General features: G+C 43.5%; 1 protein-coding gene across 3 annotated transcripts in view; it reads right to left on the reverse strand.

The window, feature by feature from the left end:
* The window catches only part of PRPF40A (pre-mRNA processing factor 40 homolog A), a 3,102,395-nt gene that overhangs the window by 1,706,344 nt on the left and 1,374,249 nt on the right, over positions 1-21,802 (reverse strand). For all 3 annotated transcript variants that reach the window (XM_044074905.1, XM_044074903.1, XM_044074904.1), the window contains exon 16: positions 4,182-4,315. In XM_044074905.1, the coding sequence (XP_043930840.1) occupies positions 4,182-4,315 (134 nt within the window). The remainder of the gene's footprint in view (positions 1-4,181; positions 4,316-21,802) is intronic.

Below are 21,802 nucleotides of genomic sequence, written 5' to 3' on the forward strand. Positions count from 1 at the left end.
TACTGGGCCTCCTGGCCTCCAAAATAAAATCCATCACTGCTTTAAAGAGAGGCGTGTTCTGAATGGCTACATTTATCAGCCATGCTGCCAGATTTAGGGTTCTGAGTTGGCTGTGCAGGATCTGATTGTTTCGTTGGGTCAGTAAGTGAGGAATTAGAGGCAATTTCCAGGCTGGGCCTTGAGACAAGCTCTTTAGGATTGGGTACCAGTGCTGGCGGGGCCAGTCTGGAGCAATCAGAATAATTTTTGGCTTCTCTTGTCTGACCTTTAGGAGTACCTTGAGGAGGAAAGGCATATACTGTTAGGGTTTTCCAGTTGAATGATAGAGCATCCACCTTCCATGCTTGCTTGTGATAAGTCCTTGTGCAGAATCTCTGTAGTTGGCAGTTGTGAGGGGAGGCAAATAGATCTATATCTGGGTATCCCCATTTCTTTGTTATGCTGAAGACTTGTGGATCCAGTTTCCACTCGTGGGAATCCGTGAGGTTTCTGCTTAGTTCGTCTGCCAGAGTATTTTTCTTTCCTGGCAGGAATTGTGCTTGCAGGTGTACTTGATAAGTCAATGCTGTGCCCCACAAAATCATGGCTTGTCTGCAGAGGGGGTAGGAATGTGTGCCTCCCTGCTTGTTTATGTACCACATGACTGTAGTATTGTCCTGGATGAAGTAGATCCTTGAAAGCTGTCAGGGCATTTTGAACAGCTAGCATCTCTTTTTGATTGATATGAAGATGCATTTGGCTTGTGGGCCAGGTGCCCTGAATACATTTTCCTGCCATGTGGGCCCCCCAGGCATAATCTGATGCATCTGTTGTTATTGACTGCCTGGCTGTGGGTAGGGTGAATGGCTGTCCCTTGTTGTGGTGACAGGCCTGTGCCCACCATCGAACCTCCTGTTGCAGGCAAGGAATGAGGGTTATTAATGTTTCGAGACTGTAACAATGTTGAGTCCAAACACTATTTAGATACCACTGTAGTTTCCTCATATGCAGTCTGGCATATGGAATTAGCAGAATGCAGGATGCCATGAAGCCCAAAGCCTGCAGAATTTTTCTTGAAGACAACTGGGTCTTTGCTGCCAACCTTTGGAAGTAAGAAGTCAGTTGCCTTTGTTTGTCTGGCGTGAGTTAAGCCATCTGGACAGTTGTATTTAAACTTGCACCCAGGAATATTATCTCTTGAGACGGTACTAGTTTTGATTTATTTTCGTTTACTGTGTACCCTAGGCAAATTAATAATCTTTTTACAAACGCCAGATGCTTTAGTAGAATGTCTATGGTCTCTGCTTGAATAAGGCAGTCGTCCAAGTAGGGATATATTTGAATTCCTCTGTCTGCAAAATGCAATTACTGGTGCCAGGCATTTCGTGAAGACCCTGGGCGCAGTAGATAAGCCAAAGGGCAGTGCAGAGAATTGGTAGTGCATTGAGCCAGCTATGAATCTGAGGTATCTTCTGCAAGATTGTCTGATTGGGATATGCAAGTATGCCTCTTTTAGGTCCAAAGTTATCAGCCAAACCTTCTTGCCCAGCATGGGCAGAAGCTGCTGCAGAGTCAACATTCTGAATTTTGGGACGTCCAGAAATGTATTTAGAATAGACAGATCCAGTATTGGTCTCCAGGCTTTGTCCTTTCTGGGTACCAAGAAAAGTCTTGAGTAAAACCCTTGTCCCTGCTCTTGCTGTGGTACTTGCTGAATGGCCCTCATGTCCATGAGGGATGAAACTTGTTTTTGTGCCTTTGCCCACTGACTGTGCGGCAGGTCTGGCATACCCCTTGTCCTTGGCTGGGTGTGAAAGTGGAACATGTAGCCCTGGGACACTATATTCAAGACCCATTTGTCCTGGGTGATCATGTGCCAATTCTGAGAAAAAAGTGCTAGTTTTCCCCCCCAAGGGGGCTGCCAAAAGATAAGTGCTTGGTGCTGGCAGAGGAAAGTCAATGGGACTGTTTCCTGTATGGTTGTGATTTGTCTTGTCCGCTTTTGGAGGTAGAAGCGTCCCACTGTTTAGACCTGTATGAGCCCTGGGACTGAGATCTGCCTCTGGGGCGTCTATCTGCCTCTTTGTGGCCTGTCTGACACTGGAAAGGACCAATTCTTTGTAGGCCAGTTCCTGCTAAACTGGGTGGCTGTACCTGTAAGAAATCCTTTACTGTTTGCATAGATTTCGCTTTGTCCTCCATTTTCTTCAACACCTCCTCTGCTTTAACACCAAATAAAGTATCATGTTGTAATGCAGCATCCAATAATTTTGCTTTAACATGATCAGGCAGATTCTGTTCCTTTAACCAAGCATGCCTCCTAATGACAGAACCCGTAACTGTAGCCCTGCAAGAGGCTCCAGAGAATCAAAACCACATTGCAATGTATGTTTTCCCACTTGTTCAGTTGCATGCAATAAATCCTGCATTTCCTTATTTTCTGCACAATCAGAATTTGACATCATTTTCTGTTTTAGCAGTGACATTAAGTATTGCTGATATTTAAGCATATGAAATTGACAATTTAAAGCCCTCACAGCCAAAGTAGCAGAAGTGTAAACCTTTTTTTCCCCATCTGTCTAGCGCCCTTGAATCCCTATCAGAGGGGATAGGGTTTTTTGCAGTAGAAGCCTTGACCCCTTTGGGACCCTGAGAAATAGTTTCTGGGTCAGCAGCAGGGTTTTTATAAAGAAATTTATGTGAATCTGGAACCCTGTAGTATCTGTCTGGCTTAACATGGGCAGGGGGTAAAGAGTCAGGAGAAAGGCCGGACTCTGAAAATACATCATCTACAATGTCTAACACAGGAGGAATAGCCAGAGGCCTGTGTTGAGGTAATAAAAGAAAACCTCTAAGCCTTTTCTTAGATTCTGAGTAGTCTTGGGTCTCCCAGTGGAAGTGCTCCCTCATGGTATGCAGGGATTCCCCAAAAGAATAATCCTCAGGCGGAGAGGCTGAAGGGATAGATGCTTCAGCATCAGAATCCTCATAAGGAGGAAGAGAGTATTCCTGATCAGAAGAGGAGTAAGAGGAAATGCAAACCTGATCTGAAGATTCATATTCTGTCTCTTGCCTATGCCTCTTGTCAGGAGGGGGATGGGAACCCCTGATCAAGGTAATTAGGTCTTCGGCCATTTTGAGCATCTGTTTTTTAGGCATGGAAGTCTGTCCAGGAGAATGCTGTACTTGTTTCTTTGTCTTTAGAACTGCTTTAGTCTTTGCTTTGGAAGCTGAAGTAGGCTTTACATATAACTGTGTAGGTCTGAAAACACCCTCAGAAGCCGATGCCTGTTCAGCGGCTCCGGACCCATCTGAGGGAATAGTTTCCGAGTGTCCAATACCTTGAGTATCCAAAGGCCTAGCTGGCTCCACGTGGGAGTCGTCAGTGGCCTGTGGCTCTGAGGTAGCGGGCGTCAGGGACTGCGAAAGCGCCTCACTGAGAACCGGCGACTGGCCTAGAAGAGGCTATGTCGTCGGTTTTGGACCTCGGATGCCTGTCCTTTTCTTTGCGCTTTTTATGAACTCCGGTTGTCGGTTGTTCCAATGGCATTATATAGTTAAACCTTCGGCAAAAATAATGTAAAGCAAAATCGAACCGACGCTTAATAGTGCGTTGGTTGAATCTAACACAAAACCGACAACTAGCAACGTCGTGGTCAGGGCCTAGGCAAGGAATACAATAAGAATGAAAATCCTTATGAGGTATTTGCTTCCCATAAGAAATACAATTGTTAACTTTTACTGACATCGGTCTGGAGCAAGAAAAAGTTACCCCAATGGGGTACTTAGCTTTATTGAAGACTTCGGATCTGAAAATCAAATTCGAAAATCTCAGGAGTCGATCGGCACTTGCGAACTTCTTTTGCTTCGGACACTGCGCAGCAAGAAAGACTGAAGAAAATGGCATCGGCTGCATCTTTTATACCCCTGGTGCACTGACATCAGGGAAGAGGCGACAGCAACCGATACCGGACCTAGACTTTGGAATTCAGGCCGACTGCGGGTAGCCTGCCAGCAGGATAACCCAAGTGTAATGACTACAACAGTGAAACACGATGAACATCTTTGTTGTAACAGTTAAACAACAAACTAAGAACTTACAAACATATGGAAATCTATCTGCGTTGTCTTAACAACGCATCAACTTATTTACAAGAGAACTTACTGTTTTTATAATTTAATACAAGCTGTACAGTACCAACCTGAAAAGCTTCTCTGTTTTTTCGTTGTTGACGTCTTTGCCTTAGCAAAGTTTTTTGTCTTTCCTCCTCCTCCTCTTTTTCCAAAGCTCTGATGTGTTCTTCAAAACAAATAAGTGCATCTTCTTTATCCATATCTGTGAAAAAAAATGTCATTATAAGCTAGGCTTCTTTTGGAGAAAAATACTTAAGCTTAACTTAAACATGTAATATCAGATATGAAAAGCCAATAAAGGCTCTTCAGAACACTTGAGTCAACAGGTTCTTACTAATAATTTCACCACACTAGCCTCTCCAGGCAAAGTTCATAGGCCTTATCCAGTACAAAGGTGATGACAAGGAAACAAATTATTCTCCACTTCTTTAAATGCAAAAATGAGGCCTTATGTGGCATTGGTGAAAAAACACATTCATTCTGCAATATTAAACAGGAATAGAATGGAAAAATTAAATACAGTATTTAAGACTCTTAAGACATTGATTAATAAAAATACATTCCTTTCTATGAAACATATACTCATTCTAACAGCTGATGTATATGGAGGACTTTTGAGTAACTGTTGGGATTTTTTCTTCTGATACTTTCAACTCAGCAAAAGCCAGAATTTTCTAAAGTTTTTGTAGCTGAGAATGCATGAGCCTCTGGCCAGTGAATACTGTGACATTACATACCAGACTAACAGGGGCCATTTAGTCTCTACATTCTGTATTCTGAATTTCAGACAACAAAAATATCTTCAGGGAGACTATCTACAGACACACAGATTGGGAGGGGGTATATGCACTCATGAATGAAGAAACAGCTTGCTTGGATACAGCTAACCCCAAGGACCTGGGATGAAAGAAAACAAAACTGATCACATTTCTTAATAGTCTTATTCTTATTAAATAAACTCTGAGTTGTCTACGCACTTCCAACATGTGGAGCACCTTCTCACAATGCGGAGAAGAGAAAAAAAGTGGACAAATGAATAGCATGACTAAAGGACAACTCATTCACCACCTTGTGCATAAAAGAAGGATTAGTACGCAATAACACCCTGTCCTTATGAAACACCAAAAAGGAGGACAAGCCATAAGGATTGGAAGCTCAGACACCCATCTGGCGGAAGCAACGGCTAACAAAAGAACAGTCTTCCAAGAGCAATGTTGCAAGGAATTAGAAGTTGCAGGCTCAAAAGCAGCCTGAGCCAATTTTTCAAAAACAAAATTAAGATCCCAAGAAGGAGGAACAGGCTTCCTGGGAGGCCTAATTTGAAGAACACCTTTTAAGAATTGCTTAACCTCAAATGCAGAAGCTAGAGGAGAAGATAAAGGCATACAAGCAGAGATAGCTGGCAAGTGGGCCTTGACAGAAGAATAAGCCAACCCAGCAGTGAACATTTCACACAGATAAGTGAGAGCCAGAGAAACATCCACTGAAGTGGCTCCAGTTTACAAGAGACACCGAAAAGAAAACCTCTTCCATTTAGATATTTTACTAGTATTAGGTTTCTTGGCCTCCTGCAGGACCTTAAGCACATCATCAGAAAGAGAGGTGTTTATGTGGAATCAAAATCCTATCACTCACAGTGTCAGTTGAAGAGTGGACAGGTAGGGATGGATGAGAGATCCCTTGTCTTGTGTGAGTAGGTCCACTCTGTGAGGTTAACTTGTGTGATGACTGCCCTTGGCTAAATGCAGAAGACGACAGAACTAATGCTGTCTTGGCTAAAAGGAGTCACCAACAAGATTTTGGAAGCATCCTATTGAATTTTGAACATGACTTCTGGAATGAGGGGAATGGGAGGGAAAGTGTAAAGAAATATCCCTTCCAAGAAAAAGGTAGGGCATCAACCATCCAAACCAGAGGACTTGTGACTCTGGCACAAAAAAAAGGAAGCTGCCTGCTCAGAGGGGAGGCAAACAAATGTATTTGATGAGTACCTCCCCCCCCTCCCCCTTGGTGGACAATGTCCAGAAACATATCCCTTTGAAGCATCCATTTGTGGGATTGAGTTAAGGACCTGCTCAGTGTGTCTGCCGCAGTGTTTTGATTTAAGGGAATGTATACTGCCTGAAAAGTCGCTTGATATTGGACAGCAAGATCCCACACCAGGAGAGCCAACAGGGAAAGAAAATAAGATCTTGTTCCCTCCTGTTTGTTTACATATCACATCACTGTGGTGTTGTCTGTAAATACCTTGAGCGGTCCTGTGGAGAAGTGAGGATGAAGAGACTGAAGCACCAACAGAACAGCTCTCATCTCTGACACTAATGTGCTCCTTCTGTTGAAGAGGTGACCACACACCCCTGCATTTTTAGGGAGCCAAATGCTGCTCCCCATCCCACATCTTAAGAATCTGTGAACAGAACAGAGAGGGAAGAGGGGGGATGGAAAAGGGATCCCTGGATTTAGAGACAACTGCTGGATCCACCAGAGAAGTCCCTTCCTGAGACAAGGTAGAATTCTAGGGGATGCGCATGTTGAAGCCAAAATGACTTCAGAAACCACTGAAGCTTTCTCATGTGGAGTTTGGCCAGCGGTAGCATAGGGATGGTGGATGCCATAAATTCCAGAGCTCTCAAACTCCTTGGCTGAAACAGAGGCGAGAGGAAGAAGAGTTTGAAAGAAGTGAGTGGCCTTGGGAGGAGGTAGGGATGCCAGCATAGACACTGTCTGGATGCTACACCTCAGAAAAACATGATCTTGAGAAGAAGTCAGAAAAGACTTTGAAGTTTACTGTGAACACCAAGCTTTGTAGAAGGGAAATGTCAAAATGAAGATATTGCAGCAGGATTTCTTGAGAGGGAGCCTCATAACAAGAGGTCATTGAAGTAAGGAAATGCTTGGATCACCTGAATCCTGCAAAATTAATCACAGGAGCGAGGCATTTGGTGATTACCCTTGGGCCAGAAGAAAGGCCAAAGGCAAAGCAGAGAACTGAAAATGTCAGGAAGCAACAGAGAAATGTAAAAACATCCTGAAAAGGGGATGGATCAGGATATGAAGACAAACATCCTTTAGATCTAGAGACACCAAATAAGGCTGAGGAAGTAAAAGAGAAAAAGTCTGAAGGGACAAGATTCAAAAGGCGAGAACCTTCAGAAAGGTGTTTAGATGAGGGAGGTCTGGAACTGGTCTCCACACACCTCTTTCCTGGGTAGTAGAGAGACCCTAGAGTAAACCCCTCTCCCCCTTTGGGACACAGATTCTTCAAATAGTACCCAGAGTCAAAAGATTCTGAAGTACCTCTGGAAAAAGGACAGTTGTTCCTGAGGGTGCTGAGGAATACCCATAAAAGGGGGAAGGGATTTCCACACCATGAAATACCTTTGGTGAATAATGGAAAGGACCTAGAAATCCCGAGTAATCTGCAGTCAAACAGGAAGAGAGAGAGAGAGGTGAAGAGGAAACTGGCTGGGAAGAACAGGAGTCAGACAGCACCTGGTTTATCTGGAAGGGGAAACTTCTAAGACACTGAATTATGAATAGCCTTAGCAGGAGGAGCCTGTTTGCCACTCTTGTTGCCCTTAGGAGGATGGCAAGATTACCTGCGAACAAAGGCTGGCTTATTGGGGTAGTTTCTTTGAAAAATTCAGGCACAGGAAAAAAAAAGTATATGTTTACAGTGGATATAAAAAGTGTACACACCAGTGTTAAAATGCCAGGTTTTTGTGATATAAAAAAATGAGACCACAAAAAATCACTACAAAACTTTTCCCACTTTTAATTTGACCTATAACCTGCACAATTCAATTGAAAAACAAACAAATCTGTTAGGGGAAAAATTATAAAAAACAAAAAACATACAATACGCTGGTTGCATAAGTGTGCACACCCTTAAACTAATACTTTGCTGTGTGTGCACACCCTTAAACTAATACTTTGAAGCACGTTTTGATTTAGTTACAGCATTTAGTCTTCTTGGGTAGGAGTCTATCAGCATGGCACATCTTGACTTGGCAATATTTGCCCACTCTTCCTTGCAAAAGCGCTCCAAATCTGTCAGATTGAGAGGGCATCTCTTGTGCACTGCCCTGTTCAGGTTACCCCACAGATTTTCTATTGGATTTAGGTCTGGGCTCTGGCTGGGCCATTTCAAAACTTTAATTTTCTTCTGGTGAAGCCATTCTTTTGTTGATTTGGATGTATGATTGGGGTCACTGTCGTGTTGAAAGGTGAAAATCCTCTTCATCTTCAGTTTTCTAGCAGACACTTGAAGGTTTTGGGCCAAAAGTGACTGGTACTTGGGACTGCTCATAATTCCCTCCACCTTGACTAAAGTCCCAGTTCCAGGTGAAGAAAAACAACCCCAAAGCACGATACTGCCACCACCATACTTCACCGTGGGTATGGTATTCTTTTGGTGATGGGAAGTGTTTTGTGCCAAATGTAACTTCTGGAATTGTGGCCAGAAAGTTCAATCTTGGTCTCATCAGACCATAACACATTTTCTCTCAAGCTTTTGGGAGACTATGTATTGTTTTGCAAATTTTAGCTGGGCCTGGATGTTTTTCCTGTGTAAGAAAAGCTTCCGTCTTGCAACCCTACCCCACAGTCCAGATATATGGAGAATATGGGAGATTGCGGTCACATGTAGCACACAACCAGTACTTCCCAGAAATTCCTGCAGCTCTTTCAGTGTTGCTGTAGGTCTCTTGGCAGCCTCCCTGACCAGTTTTTCTCTCGTCTTTTCATCAATTTTGGAGGGACGTCCAGTTCTTTGCAACATCACTGTTGTCCCATATTTTCTCCACTTTTTGATGTCTTCACTGTGTTCCATGGTATATCCAATTCTGTGGAATTTTTTTTACTCTTCTCCTGAATACCACCTTTCAATAATGAGATCCCTTTGATACTTGGAAAGCTCTCTGCAAACCATGGCTTTTGCTGTAGCAAGCAACTGAGTAAATGTCAGGAAAATCCTACTAGGACAGCTGAACTTTATTTGGGGTTAATCAGAGCCTCGCTGGAACAGAAAGCCCTTGAGGTCGTCTCAATGCCATCAAAGCATTAAACAAACCCTGAATGAAGGCTTACCATTCATTCTGTGGGTCCTTAGGAGCAGGAGAAATATTTTTAGCCTTTTGCTTTTTCTTTAATTGGGATGTCTGCCTTATAAAACGTGGAAGGCTTTGACCTAGGACGGTATTCAATAATGGTAGCAGGGATGACTTCTCTGACTAAAATCTGAGGCCCCTCGGAAATAATAGGACGCGTTTCCCCTGAGCGTCTGAAACGGATGTCTGCAAAGTCTCCTCTGACGTGCTTAAAAGTTGGATCCCTGCCAGCTTCCAACCTGCTCACGGCAAAGGAATCCAACGATAAAGCCTGACAAACCTCCGGGCATACACTTGCCTTGGGAGAGATATCTGGCAAAGGCTGAACAGCAGAAGATTCTGGCCTAAGCTTCATGGCTGCCTTCTTTACTGTTGGCTGTCCCTTGGCGCAGGAAGTTCCCTCCATTGTATCTTTTGGAGCAGGAAGTTCCCTCCATTGTATCTTTTGCAAGAAGCTTAAGACGCTGGTTCGCAAGCTAAAGCACCAATAAAAGTGTGTGTACTACACAGGGTTTTAGATACAAAATCATGACAAATGGAACAGGATGTATGGTCGTGAGAGGCACCTAAGCAAAAAAGACACTGGTTGTGGCAGTCTTTATGGGGAATCTGCCTCCCACACTGGCATTTACTCTTCTTGGATAACATGAAACCCCACAAGCAACAATATAAAGGCTAAATAAAAAGGAACCCCAATGGAGCACTTATCTGTAATGACTTGGTGAACCAGCAATAGAATGGGTGTTCAGACTGGTGATCAAGCAACGGCGCTTGGAGTGGTGGCAAAGAAGTTCTGAGGCTAATATGTCTGACGTTACCTTTATGCCCTACACTACACAAGGTGCATACATGTGATGTAAAGCGTACCTTACGGCAACTTAAAGGCTTTGGTATACTGACTGGACACCCTTGACAGGGAATCACTAATGCAAAGAATACTGCAACAGTTATATGGAAGGACATTTTCAGATATGACTAATTTAACTGTTTTTAGGAAGATTTAGGAGGGGATATATTAGTAAATGGATGCCACTCTTGCAACATAAAGGCAGGGAATGTAGGGGTTAGCGCACAGTTTACATTTACTTATTCTGGATCCTCCCAGCAGCTGAATTATGTGATTTAAGAGCAGCATTTTATTTATCCGTAAACAAAATGTGGTTAATTATGATGCTACACAACAAAACTGGTAAAACTGAGAATGATGCATGTTGGGACTGGATGACAGACAGCATAATGTTAGCGATACTGAGCAAATATCTCACATATTGCATCTGATGTTCAAGCTCTGTTGGGATTTGTATTTTTTGGAAATAGTACTTGGAAGTTTACTGTTGAAACATGGACAGTTACAACTTTTTTTTTTATACTTTGCATACTTTGTATAGAATGTATACTGCCTTTGTTATTCTAGCTAAAAATTTATGATAAGATTGTAGGTCTGTTTTTTTTTTTTTTTTAAGTTATCCATGTATGTAGAAAATGTAATAGTATTTACATTTCTTTTATAAATGAAGCTTTTCTCTCTGGGCATCCACTGAAAATTGACACTTTTTGGCCCAGTGGTCCATCCCGGTAAATAAATGCAAATACATAATAAAAAATAAATAACAAAGCTGTTAAAAAGAGATGTCTTTAAAATTATATAATGTATCTCAAAAAAGTCTCGTGGCTCAAGAGACTTCTGCAACCACACTTGTTATTTTTTCATTGAATACCTTGGACTTCAGAAATAAAATCAAATAACCAATTTAACTTTAACACATACACATTTAAAGCAAACTATCAAACAATTTCCAAAACTAGGTAGCTATGATTTAGAACTCATCTGCTCATAATCTTAGAGGTGGTGCAACTCAAGACTTATGCCTTCAGCCCTTAGCAACTTCTCATGGAATTATGTATTATGGCAGCAGCCATCCTTATGATGAGCGACAGACAATGAGGCATGCCCAGCTAGATCAGTGCCGAAGGAGGCAATCCTTTGAAAAGGATCAGAAATTATGATCATAGTCAGCTTTAGGCAGCAAAGAACCAGCAGTCACTGGAGGTCTCCCTAGTTTTGGGAGGGCCTCCAATCACAGCACGTTATCTTAATATTTTGTTACGTGTTTGTCAAATAACCAAGATGGATAATAACTCTTAGAATGAAGACTCCCAAGGATCAGAACCACTTCTTTAAAATTTAAAGATATCGCTGGTTTTATTAACAGTGTTTTGTCAAGTTGTAGGCTTCATACTTTCATTAAATATTTTATCACTGATACAGTGCCCTTGAATTATTTACATCCTACTAGTGGGCATTCTCTACACTAAAACTAACACAGCTGGCTTTTGGCATCTGTGACGGTTGCAGATGTGGGGGGGGCCCACTAATCATCCTCGATTCTGAGGAGGCCTCTCAAAAGCTGCTGTTGGTTGGGGGAGAAATGATGGGGGCAAAAGAGATCATTCATTCTCTAGTTACATACTTTATCTTAATCAGGGTTGTGACAGGACTCTGTTAGGATAAATCTGGTAACCTGTTAATGAACCTGTACAAACTAAACTCTAGAGATCAGCAGTCCAGAATGACTCATCTCAGGTTTAACCTAGAATTTTAAGAACATATGCCACTCATATTCAGGAATGTTTTTCTCTTTCAGAGAATTTTATAAACACTGGCATGATGCAACATACTATTACTCTCAACTTGTTTTGCTTAAGAATCCAGTGCAAATCCAAAAATAATTGTAGAATAAAGGCTAAATTTACAGTTATGTACTTACCGTAAAACTTGGCATCTGTGTTATCTGTAGTCACCATTCATCACGTTATCAGATCTGAGCCGGCATACCAAGACAAACAGCTCAAGCTCCTCCCCTCCCATGATGCTCTGCTGCCCTCTAACCCCTCAGATCAAGTTTGCATAAGGAAAGAAGACGGACCAAAACAACTACCACCAACACAGGACCACCAACATCCTGCTAATCAGGAAGGGGGCAGGAGGGTGGGACCATGATGAACGGAGACTACAGATAACACAGATGCCAAGTTATGGTAAGTACCTAACTATAAATCTTATGTTATCTTAGTCACCATTCCTCACGTTAGGGTCAGAGTCCCCAGCTACCTGAATCCTGGGAGGACTCAAGGAAGGACATGCCAAAGGAGCGTGGAGCCAAAGGAGGCCCTTCCTCTAGAAACCAAATCCAACTTACAGTGGGAGATGAACGTGTGAGGAGAAGACCACATTGCTGTTGCACAAATGTGATCTAAGGATTGACTGCAAACGCAGTTGAGGAACACACCGCCCTTGTGGAATGAGCCTTTACTGGTGCGGATAAAGGAACACCTTCTGAAGAGTAAATGAAGGAAATACATTGCAAAATCCAGTGGGAGATTGTAACTTTCGAAATTCCTCTGTCCTTTCTATTCATAGAAAAGGCTACAAAACAGCTGATCTGAACGTCTAAATTCCTTAGTCCTATGAAGATAGAAACTAAGTTGACGAACATCCAAGGTGTGCAGAATGTATTCAGTTTTATTGGAATAGTTAGGGAAAAATACTGGGAGATGAATACAGTGATTGAGATTAGCCGTTGAACCTACCTTGTGTATAAAATATGGATCTGGTTTCAGAGACTCTCTGTCCTTATGGAAAATTAAGTAGGGTGGCTTAACTGTAAGAGCTTGCAGCTCAGAGATGCTCTTTGCTGAAGTTACTGCCGCTAAAAGGGCAGTCTTCCATGAAAAAAATCTGAGATCACAAGATGCAGCCGGTTCGAAGGGTGATTTTGTTAATGCCTGCAGCACCAAAGCCAGATCTCACGGAGGACATGGATGCTTAAAAGGGGGTCGCAATAGAAAAACACCTTCAAAAAGGCTTTGCAGAGTCAAGAATAAAAGGTAGAATTATCGGTAAGATGAAAATTTGAAATCGCTGCCAACTGAACCTTGATTGTGGAGAAACTGGCCCCTTCCTTAAATAGAGAAGTCAGAAAGAGAAGGATCTCAGGAATGGAAGCTGAAAAGGGGTCCAGATTTCTGTTCTTTGCCCAGACAGAAAATCTCTTCCACTTACTGATATATACCTTCCTAGTGGAAGACTTCTGGGAAGCAAGGATAATGTCTTTCACGGGCGAGGCTAGCCTGGACTTGGCCAAAATCACTGGAAGTGGACATACCACGCTGTCAGGGGCAGAGACTGAAGATTTGGGAGCGGAACCAGAGATGGATGAGATACAAGATCCGGAGTTGGATCGAGGACCCAGGGTGGATGCCTTAAGTGAGACCGTAGAAGGGGGAACCACACTTGCTGAGGCCAGAAGGGGAGCAATGAGGATCAACTGTCTTGAGGCATCTGGCTTTCTGAAGTACTCTGGGAATTAAAGGCAATGGGGGAAAAGCATACAGTAGACCTGGAGGCCAATCGGGAATGAGCGCATCCCTGGGGGATTCCCCCTCTAGGGGGATCAATGCAAAGAATTTGCTGCATTTTGTGGTTGAGAGGAGATGCAAACAGATCTCAGCTCAGATATCCCCACCGACAGAAAATCTTTTGATCCACCACTGGATTCAAGGACAACTCTTGAGGGGTCAGAATAGCCCTGCTCAATTTGTCTGCCACCACGTTGGATGGTCCAAGAATGGGTGCTGCAATGAGAAAGCGCCCCATGGACATCGCCCATTCCCAAATGCTCATGGCCTTGCGACAAAGCAGATAGGAACGTGTGCCCCCTTGCTTGTTTATATACCAGACAACTGCCATGTTGTCCAAAATAACTGCAATCATTCCCCAAGGGAGGCAATCCTGAAAAGCTTGCAACAATAGGACTGCTCTCATCTCCAGAACATCAATGTGCAGCTTGGTCTCTGAGGGGGACCACGTCCCTTGGACAGTCTTTCCCTGAAAATGTCACCCCCACTCTAGGAGGGAAGCGTCCATGTTGACCGTGGCCGTGGGAATCAGCGAAGAGAAAGACCTGCCTGCTAAGAGGTCCTGTGAGCGAATCCACCACAAAAGAGCTTTCAACACACTGGGGTGAGGTGAATGGTGAACAACAGGGGATGCAGAAAAGCTGACCACTGGCCTGTAACGGTCGACTGTAGAACTCTCATGTGGTACTGTACCATCGGTACCAAGTAAATGTCAGCTGCCATGGACCCTAGAGCCCTGAGAATGTGAGAAGCCGGAGGACATGTTTGCTCCAGCAGAACATGGGCGCGAATTAGAGACACCCAGTGAAGAGAAAGGGCTGCAGTCTGCGCAGTGGTATCCAACAGAGTGCCTATGAATTCCAGGTGTTGAGTAGGAATCAAGGAGGACTTGGCCATGTTTAGAGTAATTCCCAACTGATGGAACAGTGAGAGTAAGGTATGTATGCTGTTCAATAGCTGATGCTTTGTAGGGGCCGTTAGGAGCTAATTGTCCAAATAGGGAAACACCTGGAGACCCTGCAGCCGGAGATGAGCTGCCACCACCTGCCATGCATTTGAACACCAGGGGACTGAGGTGAGAGACCAAAGGGCAGGGTCCTGCACTTAAAGTGATCGGCTCCCAAGCGAAAGCGGAGAAATCTCCTGAACCTATCAATCTTTATTTGGTAGTAAGCATCCTGGAGATCCACTGAGCACATCCAGTCGGTGTTGTGCAAGAGAGGCCCAATCGACTGCACAGTGACCATCAGAAACTTAAACTTCTATACAAACAGGTTCAGGTGACTGAGGTCCAGAATAGGATGTAGGCCCCTGTTCTCTTTGGAACTAAAAAGAAGTGAGAATAAGTTCCGGATCCTCTCTGGCCTGCGGGGACCTCTTGGATGGCTCTTTCTCGAAGGAGGTTCACAACCTGTCGGGCCAAATCTTTCTGAGTGGCATGTCTGGAAGAGTTCTGGTTTTTGTGGGGACTTCCAAAAAGAGAATGAAATAGCCCCTGGACATAATGGTTAGCACCCACTGATAGTTTGTAACATTTGCCCAGGCTTGAGGGTGCATAGATAACCAACCCCTGACTGCCTACAGGGAAGGTTAGTCGGGAATGTCTCAGGGACGCTGAAAAGGTTTCTCAGGGAATGGTTCCCTGGAACCTTGATTCTGCAGCCCTCCTCTGCCCCTAGGGCGATGTCTACCACTGAAACCTCTTCTTCATCCCCTGGAAGAGGGATCATCTTGAATATCCTAGAAGGAAGATTGTGCCTTCCGAAACCACATTTCTTATTCCCCTTCTGGGTCTTAGAAAAAGACCTTTGAGGGGTAGAAAATCTGATCCCAATGGCCAACAATGTCTTCCCTTCCTGTTCACTGCGAGTCAACGTCTCTACAACGCTGGGACCAAAGAGAGTGGACCCAACCAAATCCACGGAGGGAGACAAAGTGCATGGATTAAACCATAAATATCACAGTCCAAAAGAAAGATACAGCACCAGGAGAAGAACAAAACTTAATTTTATTGTGGCAAACCCAAAATCCATAAGCAGCAAACTGGTTTTGGCTTAGTAATAGCCTTCTTCAGTGCATTAGTTTTTTGAGACAGGTCTACATGCTCATATAGGTATAAAGACCATAAAATTAATTACAATCTTGCAATGATTGGTTACAAGAAAATTAGCTTAACTCATTGAGGCCAGGATTAAATAGTGCACCTAGCCTAATAATTCAACCTGACTTCTTTTGGTTTAAAATATAATGCCACCCTGATCTGCATGATTTATTGCATTGAATTCTATCAATTACAGTAAATTTGAACTTTGCAGTTTTATGATTCAATGTATGTTTATATAGAGCATTGGATAGCCTTTTATTTTTGACGTCGCTCAAATGTTCACTAATCCTGAATCTGAAGGGTCTGGATGTTTCCCTACGTAGAATGTAGAGCAAAAGCAAGTAGCTAAATAGATAACCCAATTGCTACTACAGTTCCCAAAAGATCTTATGTCATAGACTTTTGATGTGTTTTTGCTAGTAAATTCCTTTGTTTTAACTATATGTGTACAAGCACTGCAATGACCACAGGCAAAACAGCCCGATAATGTCTCTCCAAACAGGGTAGTTTGTTTGATTGGCTCAGTATAATAATTAAAATGGGTAAGATGTGAATTGATTGTTCTGCCTCTGCGATACAAAAATAAACAGCGAGGTGTAAGTAAATTGCCTAGTTTTTCTTGAGCCATCAAAATATCCCAGTGATATTGATAATGTCCCTAAACCAATTGGTATTACATCCAAAAGTAGTTACTAGCCTAATGGGTTGTGAGATGTATTTGTTGGAGATAGTTTTAGCCCTATATTGTAATAACTGACTTCTATCTTGTTGATCAGCAAAACTCCGTGCCTGATTCAAGGATTCTATCTGGTAGCTCCTTTTTAGAAATCTCTGAGCAAGATCCTTTTGGCAGGGCGAAAGAGTTTGCTCACAGGAACATATACGTTTAATACGCAGATATTGGGATTTGGGAATATTTCGGATGATGTGGCATGGGTGATGGCTGGAAGCATGTAATAAGGTGTTGTATTGTGGAATATTATAGTTCTGGTCCTAAGGCAATCAACAGGAAGAAAAGACCAAGATCTATATAAGAAATAAAAAACAGGAATATAGAGGGACATCAGGGGATGATTCATCCTCTATTACTGATTCAGATTCTTTATCTACTCAAGAATCTCCAGCGGCTAAGAGGAAACCAAGTAGAGACCCTTTAGGCATAAGAAACATGGGGGATGGGGTGGGGCAGGAAAAGTACAGCTGCGTACCTACCATAAATGTAGATTTTTGAGTGTATTCACTGTTGCAGTCATTACAATTGGGTTATCCTGCTGGCAGGCTACCCGCAGTCGGCCTGAATTCCAAAGTCCTGGTCCGGCGTCGGTTGCTGTCACCTCTTCCCTGAAGTCAGTGTGCCAGGGGTATAAAAGATGCAGCAGACGCCATTTTCTTTAGTTTTTCTTGCCCCAGATGTCAGGTGCCCCCAAAAGGGTAGGCTAAAAATTCTGCCCACAAAAATGCATGCAGTAACATAAACATTACCTTCATCTACAAGCAAATACACCACATAGGTTGTATAGAATAGAGAAGTACAGATAAGTCCCAGTAATGAAACGGGGATGGTGGGAGGGTAACCTGGACTGCAACAGTGAATACACTCGAACATCTACATTTATGGTAGGTACACAACTGTACTATGTTCATCGTGTTTCACTGTTGCAATCATTACAATTGGGTTGAATCCCAAAGCTGAGCTTGGGTGGCTGGGCCTAAATAGAATTAGGAGTGGCTATGAGGCCCTGCAAACTGCAGTGGCAAAGCCTGCTCTGGATTTAGAATAAAGAGGCAAGTGGTAGTGCTTTGTAAAAGTGTGCATTAAAGTCCAAGTTGCAGCCTCCAAAATGTCCTTGGTTGGTACTCCTCTGAGGAAGGCTGCTGCTCTGGCTGAATGTGGCCTAATGCCCTTAGGCACTGATTTGCCACGTTGTGAATAACAGAAACGAAGGCAGTGGCCTATCCATTTTGAAATAGTCTGCTTTGAAATAGCTTTTCCTTGCGATCCTGCAGTGTATGCCACCAAGAGTTGCTCAGTCTTTCTGAAAGTTTTAGTTTTGTCCAAGTAAAAGCATAGCCGTCTGTGTATGTTCAAAGAATGCAGAAGTCTCTCCCCCCCTTATTCTGTGGGTTTGGATAAAAGGTAGGCAAATTAATGGTTTGGTTAAGAGCCACATTGGACACTGCCTTAGGCATAAATGTTGGGTTTGTCCTTAGAGAAACCCTGTCCGGATGGAAGATTATAAAATGTTCCACAGCCATTAGTGCCTGTAACTCAGACTCTTCTTGCTGAAGTTATTGCTAGGAGCAGAGCTGTTTTCCATGACAAGTATTTTATCTCAGCTGTATTGGCTGGCTCAAAAGGAGGCAGTGTGAGCTTTTCCAAGACAAAATTGAGGTCCCATGCAGGTACTGGCGCTCTCCTTGGAAGTCTTATGTTTTTGGCCCGTCTGAGGTACTGCCTCAGCAGTGGATGTGAAAAAATAGGTGGGTCCGTACTGTAATGAGCTGAAATGGCAGCGGCATGGATCTTAATTGATGAAAAGGATAGGCCTTTGTCCAGCATCTCAGTTAGGCATTGTAAAATCTGAGGACTATTTGGTACAAGCGTGTCAATTCCTTGTGCCTGGTTCCAAGCACAGAATCTCTTCCATTTTTCTGCATAAGATTTTCTGGTGCTGGGCCTCCTGGCCTCCAAAATAACATCCACAACTGCTTTAGAGAGAGGTGTGCTCTGAATGGTTACATTATCCGCCATGCAGCCAGATTTAGGGTTCTGAGTTGGCTGTGCAGGATCTGATTGTTTTGTTGGGTCAGTAAATGAGGAATTTGAGGTAATGTCCAGTCTGGGCCTTGAGACAAGCTCTTTAGGATTGGGTACCAGTGCTGGCGTGGCCAGTCTGGGGCAATCAGTATCATTTTTGGCTTCTCTTGTCTGACCTTTATGAGTACCTTGGGGAGGAGAGGCAGTGGAGGAAAGGCATATACTGTAAGGGTTTTCCAGCTGAATGATAGAGCATCCACTTTCCATGCTTGTTTGTGATAAGTCCTTGTGCAGAATATCTGTAGTTGGCAGTTGTGAGGGGAGGCAAATAGATCTACATCTGGGCATCCCCATTTCCTTGTTATCATGCTGAAGATTTGTAAATCTAATTTCCACTCGTGAGGATCCATGAGGTTTCTGCTTAGTCTGCCCTTGTTGTGGTGGCAGGCCTGTGCCCACCATCGAAACTCCTGTTGCAGGCAGGGAATGAGTGAAATTAATGATTCCAGGCTGTGGCAATGTTGAGTTCAAACACTTTTTAGATACCATTGTAGCTTTCTATTATGCAGTCTTGCATATGGAATTAGCAGAATGCAGGATGCCATGTAGCCCAGAGCCTGCAGAATTTTTCTTGCAGATAACTGGGTCTTTTTGTTGCCATGCTTTCAAAGTAAGAAGTGAGTTGCCTTTGCTTGTCTGGCGTGAGATAAACCATCTGGGCAGTTGTATTAAAGCTTGCACCCATGAATATTATCTCTTGAGTATCTTCTGCAAGATTGTCTGATTGGGACATGCAGGTATGCATCCTTTAGGTCCAAAGTTACAAGCCAAGCCTTCTTGCCCAACATGGCCAGAAGCTGCTGCAGAGTCAACATTTTGAATTTTGGAACGTCCAGAAAAGTATTTAGAATAGACAGGTCCAGAATTGGTCTCCAGACTTTGTCTTTTCTTGGTACTAAGAAAAGTATTGAGTAAAATCCTTGTTCCTGCTCTTGTTGTGGTACTGGCTGAATAGCCCTCATGTCCATGAGAGATGAAACCTGTTTTTGTGCCTCCGTCCATTGATTGTGTGGCAGGTCTAGCATACCTTTTGCCTTTGGAAGGGTGTGAAAACAGAACCTGTAGCCCTGAGAGACTACATTTAAGACCCATTTGTCCTGGGTGATCATGTGCCAATTCTGTGAAAAAAATGCTAGCTTTCCCCCTAAGGGTGCTGCCAAAAGATAAGTGCTTGGCATAGGCAGAGGGAAGTCATTGGGACTGTTTCCTATAAGGCTGTGATTTGTCTTCTCCGCTTTTGGAGGTAGAAGCACCTCATTGTTTGGGCCTGTATGAGCCCTGGGGCTGTTGTCTGCCTCTCTGTGGCCGGTCTGACACTGGAAAGGACCAATTTTTAGAAGGCCAGTTCCTGCTGAATCTGGGTGGTTGTACCTGTAAGAAATCCTTTACTGTCTGCATAGATTTAGCTTTATCCTCCATTTTCTTCAACACCTCTTCTGCCTTAACACCAAAGTATCATGCTGTAATGGAGCATCCAATAATTTTGCTTTAACATGATCAGGCAGATTCTGTTCCTTTAACCAAGCACGCCTCCTAATAACAGAACCTGTAACAGCAGCCCTGCAAGAGGCCTCCAGTGAATCAAAACCACATTGCAAAGTATGCTTTCCCACTTGTTCAGCTGCATGCAATAAATCCTGCATTTCCTTTGTCTCAGAACATTCAGAATTTGTCAACATTTTCTGTTTTAGCAATGACTTAAGTATTGCTGATATTTAAGCATATGAAACTGATAATTTAAAGCCTTTACAGCCAAGGTAGCAGAAGTGTAAACTTTTTTCCCTCATCTGTCCAGTGCCCTTGAATCCCTATCTGAGGGGACAGGGTTTTTTGCAGTGGAGGTCTTGACGCCTTTGGGACCCTGAGATATAGTTTCTGGGTCAGCAGCAGGGTTTTTATATAGAAATTTATGAGAATCTGGAACCCTGTAGTATCTGTTTGGCTTAACAGGTGCAGGAGGTAAAGAGTCGGGAGACAGGCCGGACTCTGAAAATACATAATCTACAATGTCTAGAACAGGTGGAATAGCAAGAGGCCTGTGCTGAGGTAATAGAAGAAAGTCTCTGAGCCTTTTCTTAAATTCTGAGTAATCTTGGCTCTCCCAGTGGAAATGCTCCCTCATGGTATGCAGGGTTTCCCCAAAGGAATAATCCTCAGGAGGAGAAGCTGAAGGAATAGATTCTTCAGCATCAGAATCCTCATAGGGAGGAAGAGAGTATCCCTGATCTGAAGAGGAGTCAGAGGAAATGGAAACCTGATCAGAGGAATCATATTCAGTGTCTTGCCTAGGCCTCTTATCAGGAGGGGGATGGGAACCCCTGATCAAAGTAATTAGGTCTTCAGCCATTTTGAGCATGTTTCTTAGGCATGGAAGTCTGTCCTGGAGAATGCTGTACTTGTTTCCTTGTCTTTAAAGCTGTTTTAGTTTTTGTCTTGTATGCTGAAATTGGCTTGATATAAAGCTGTCTAGGTCTGAAAACACCCTCAGAAGCCGATGCCTGCTCAGCGGCTCCAGACCCATCTGAGGGATTAGTTTCCGAAGGCCCAATACCTTGAGTATCCAGAGACCTAGTTGTTTCCACATGGGAGTCGGAGGCGGCCTGTGGCTCTGAGGTAGCGGGTGTCAAAGGCTGCGAAAGTGCCTCACTGAGAACTGCCGACTGGCCTGGAAGAGGCTTCGTCGTCGGTTTTGGACCTCGGATGCTTGTCCTTTTCTTTTTCTTTGCGCTTTTATGAACTCCGGTTGTCGGCTGTTCCGACGGCATTATATAGTTAAACCTTCGGCCAAAGTAATGAAAAGCAAATTCGTACCGACACTTAATAGTGCGTTGGTTAAATCTAGCACAAAAGCGACAACTAGCAACGTCGTGGTCAGGGCCTAGGCAAGGAATACAGTAAGAATGAAAATCCTTATGAGGTATTTGCTTTCCACAAGAAATACAATTGTTAACTTTTTCTGACATTGGTCTGGAGCAAGAAAAAAAAGTTTCCCCAACGGGGTACTTAGCTTTATTGAAGACTTCGGATCTGAAATTCAAATTCGAAAATCTCAGGAGTCGGCCGACCGGCACTTGCAAAATGCTTTTGCTTCGGGCACCGCGCGGCAAGAAAGACTGAAGAAAATGGCGTCGGCTGCATCTTTTATACCCCTGGCGCACTGACGTCAGGGAAGAGGCGACAGCAACCGACGCCGGACCAGGACTTTGGAATTCAGGCCGACTGTGGGTAGCCTGCCAGCAG

This window comes from Protopterus annectens, chromosome 6.part0 (assembly GCF_019279795.1).
Source record: "Protopterus annectens isolate FY-2018-M chromosome 6.part0, PAN1.0, whole genome shotgun sequence".
Taxonomy (NCBI): domain Eukaryota; kingdom Metazoa; phylum Chordata; order Ceratodontiformes; family Protopteridae; genus Protopterus; species Protopterus annectens.